The sequence below is a fragment of the Humulus lupulus genome, chromosome 3 (assembly GCF_963169125.1).
Source record: "Humulus lupulus chromosome 3, drHumLupu1.1, whole genome shotgun sequence".
In the NCBI taxonomy this organism is placed as follows: Eukaryota; Viridiplantae; Streptophyta; class Magnoliopsida; order Rosales; family Cannabaceae; genus Humulus; species Humulus lupulus.
The window spans coordinates 54,625,309-54,629,227 of record NC_084795.1 but is presented as its reverse complement, the minus strand read 5'-3'; the positions used below and the strand labels follow the sequence as shown (position 1 = coordinate 54,629,227).

The 3,919-nt window shown below is 29.2% G+C and overlaps 1 protein-coding gene across 1 annotated transcript; it reads left to right on the top strand.

Moving 5' to 3' along the window:
• The first annotated feature begins 747 nt into the window (after positions 1–747).
• LOC133822716 (MLP-like protein 28) lies at positions 748–1,765 on the top strand. The gene is made up of 2 exons (XM_062255148.1): positions 748–1,049; positions 1,161–1,765. Exons 1-2 carry the CDS (start codon positions 845–847, stop codon positions 1,457–1,459), a joined length of 504 nt encoding a protein of 167 aa, XP_062111132.1. The 5' UTR covers positions 748–844; the 3' UTR covers positions 1,460–1,765.
• The last annotated feature ends 2,154 nt before the right edge of the window (positions 1,766–3,919 follow it).

Here is a 3,919-nt window from a genome sequence, read left to right as displayed (position 1 = left end):
GGTCGTTTGTCAACTAACACTAAGCTTTCAAGCAACATGATTTTAAGGCATATTCATGTGAAAGGAGGAAGTCATATATGAATTGTGATGATTATTCTTTTTTTAATTTTGATGTTTATTTGTTATTTTTGGATAATTTATTGTGTAAATATGAGAATGATTTGTATATGTGAGTTTGATTTAGACAATCAATAAAGGTGTACTTTTAGAGTTATGATTTTCTTATGAATTTTTGTTGAAATTTAATTATAGTTTGAATGTGATGTTTTGTATTATCTTATTTTGTTCAACATTTATATAATTTTTAAAATATATATAACATGAGTAATAATATTTTTCAGCAATTGTTTTTGAAATATTTTTTTATGTTTAAAATAGGGAAGCGAAATCCCATTTTTTATGTATGGTGTATCATATGACACGACAGTTGCTTAAAAACTGTTGTGTCATGTTACTACAATTATTCATAAGCTTTTGTATTATGTATTGCAAGAGATAACATTTGTACAGAAATTGTCATTTCTTGTAGTACATGAGACATCATTTTTATTTGAATTGTTGTCTCATGCTAGTACATGGCACTACAGTGCACAGTACTATGGTATCAAATCTGTTGTATGGAGGTTCCTATCAAAGTTTAAAACAGTGTCCCACCTCAATTTTTTATTCGTAGTGATTGCGTGTAGCAGTTAGTGGGGCACTGACTAATTGTGTATATAAGGATGGGAGGTCAGGTTATGGTGTTCTATAAATCCCAGCTGTTTAGGAAGTCATATCATACATCTATATCTATATATATATAGAGACAGATAATCTATTTTATATAACACTATACTTGATAGAAATGGCAACCACCACTACAAATGATCTGAAGGGTAAGGTTGAGATAGATATTGATATCAAGGCACCTCCTACCAAGTTCTACCACATGTTCAAGAAAACTGCTCACCACGTTCCTCACTGCGCCGGTAACCACATTCAAGGAGTTGATGTCCATGAAGGTGATTGGGAGAGTCATGGCTCTATTAAGGTCTGGAAATACACAGTAGGTACGTAAGCCCAGTACACAACAGTATTTACACTTAATCCAATTAATATATAGCTGTAATTTATTGTATATTGTTTTGTGGAATTAATAAATTAAATTATGAGACGCGTAGATGGAAAAGAGGAGTCGTTCAAGGAGAAGGTGGAATTAGATGATGAGAACAATAAGGTGACTCTGATTGGAATTGAAGGAGATGTGTTCAAGCATTACAAGTGCTTCAAGCCTGTGTACCATGCGGTTCCCAAGGGCGAGGGTAGCTTGGTCAAACTCAGCATCGAGTATGAGAAGCTCGATGCGTCTGTTCCACCTCCAAACAAGTACCTCGACATGATGGTTGGCATCACCAAAGATATCGATTCCCACTTTGAAAAGGGTGCCCCTGTTCCCTCTACAAGGACTGTGATTTGGTGAAAAAGGAATTGAAGAAAGGGCGGACCATATATAGTTTGTTAATTGTGTGTGAAGAAATTAATAAGGATAATTTATATTATCCATTATGCATGATAACTAGTCACTGGAACTTTATCTGCTTTGTCTAGTAGTACTTTTACTTTTAATAAGCTATATATTGGTATCTATTTTCATGTAAACAGAGCTTGCTTTGGTGTCTTTTTTTAGTTGGTTTTGGTGATACCAAACCACTATAATAAGCTCTTAGTTTGTATCTTTATAATTTGGTCATCATCAATGAAGTTACCGTTATGATTTGTATTATCACATCAACGTGTACTAGATAATAAATATTTGTTGTGTGTTTTACTTGTAATATATATATAGCCTTAATTATTAAATAATTTATATGGCGTTAAACTATATTTTTTAATTCTTCGTATACTTTACAACTTCACAACTTCAACTAAATACAAAGTTTGTAAACGATTACTACTATGATTACTTTAATATTAACTATTAGATTAATATCAATGATTTATATTTATAGTTGTTAATTAATATTTCTAAAAATAAATTTTGATTTTTTTAAATTTTTTTGAAAGACTACCTCATTACATGACGATTACATATTTATTAAATTAAAAAATCTTATTTAAATATTATATATGAAAATTCGAAATTAATATAGAAAAAAAATTACTTGTTGGTGACTTGTTATATCAAGTCACTATGTTGTCACATCATCATAATTGTTAGTACTTATCTATAAGTAGTGATTATTGAGAAGTATTTCATTTATATATAAACTAAGTGCAAATAACATCCATTTAGTTTTATTTAGATAATTTATTAATTATTTTTATTAATTTCTTATGATTGACATATAAATTTTAAATAAATAAACAATATTATACATAATAGACTCACATAAACATATTTTAAAAAATTCAATCAAAACATTATTTATGATTTTTTTTTAAAATAATAATAATTTGACAATCTTTTAGATCATTAATTACCCTATTTAAGATACAAAATATTAATGATATTATTCAAATCACACTTTAATGATTTGATAATAAACTTCTTTATTCTTAATAGAAAATAAATATTATTCTAATTTTTTATTTATTTACACAATCATATTATTTATACTTACATGACACTTATATATATAATAAATTTATATTAATATAATTAATAAATATTTATTTTTAATTTATTTTAAAAATATATTCCATTAAATATGTAAAATATTGTATTTAAGTTAACAAAATAAAAATGAAATCCAATATTATTTAAACAAGCAGTGTCTTACCATTAGAGGTACGAAATTAATGGTAGTTGAGAGTATTGTAGCCCGCTTCAATGGATTGGCAATACGCGCGGCAATTCTAGCTACATTGCATTTAAAGCTTTAAAGAACTCAACTGAACTTGTCCAATCATGTCGTTTCCTTTGAATAAATTTGTGGATTTTGCACGTAGATTTTTGACAGAGGATCTTAGCATTACTCCATCCCTGATCTCGCGCCTTTGAAAAGCAAAGGTTTGTGTTTGGTTAAATTTTTGTATTTGAATTTTTTAAACATAAAAATAAAAATATTATTTTTATTTTTGTTTTTTATTTTGAAAAAATAAAAATATGTTGTTAACTATTTTTATTTTTTATTTTTAAAAATAAAAAATAATAAATGCGTTTGATAACTTTTATTTTTATGTTTTGTTTAGCAATATAAAATGAAGTGGTGATTTGAAGAAGAGAAGAAAAAAAAACTAAAAGTTGAAAACAATTTAAAAAAAATTTGAAAGTGAAACTTTCACTTTCAAAATTTAATAAATTTTGTTTAAAATTAAAAAAAATAAAAAATAAAAATAGAGTTACCAAACACTATTTTATATTTAATTATTAAATTTTTAATTAATTAAATAAAAAACTGTTTTTTAATAGTTACTAAACAGCACCAAAATATGTGATTTAATCAATTTATCATAATTTGTTAAATAATTTTTGCAGAAAATTACACTTTTGAATTACATAATAATAATGATTAACTTATTTCTAATTACAAGTTTACACCTTGTTATCCAGATTTCCGGATAGCGTCTAGATTGATGACCTCGGGGAAGCGGAATTATCGATGTCTTTCACGGTAGGTGACCAGAGCTCGCGGATGGACAGAAAGGCTTCGCCTCTCCTGTCTGGTATCCGGATTACTCTCCCAAGCAAGCACAACACGGAAACTCGTCGACTCTCCCGGACTCCCGAAGGATACCCCTCGGGGAGGCCCCTTCCAGGAGAGGCTCTTCGAGTGGTCTCCGCGGAAACAGTTCCGTGCCTCGCACAGAACAAAACCGAACGGTCGAGTCCGGGAGAAGGCATATTTGGAATGATATCCGTCTGACACAGGATCCCGCCTGACACGCCCGTCAGGTCAAAGCCGCACACATCCCAGCACGCCTAAGGGTACCTTTTCGC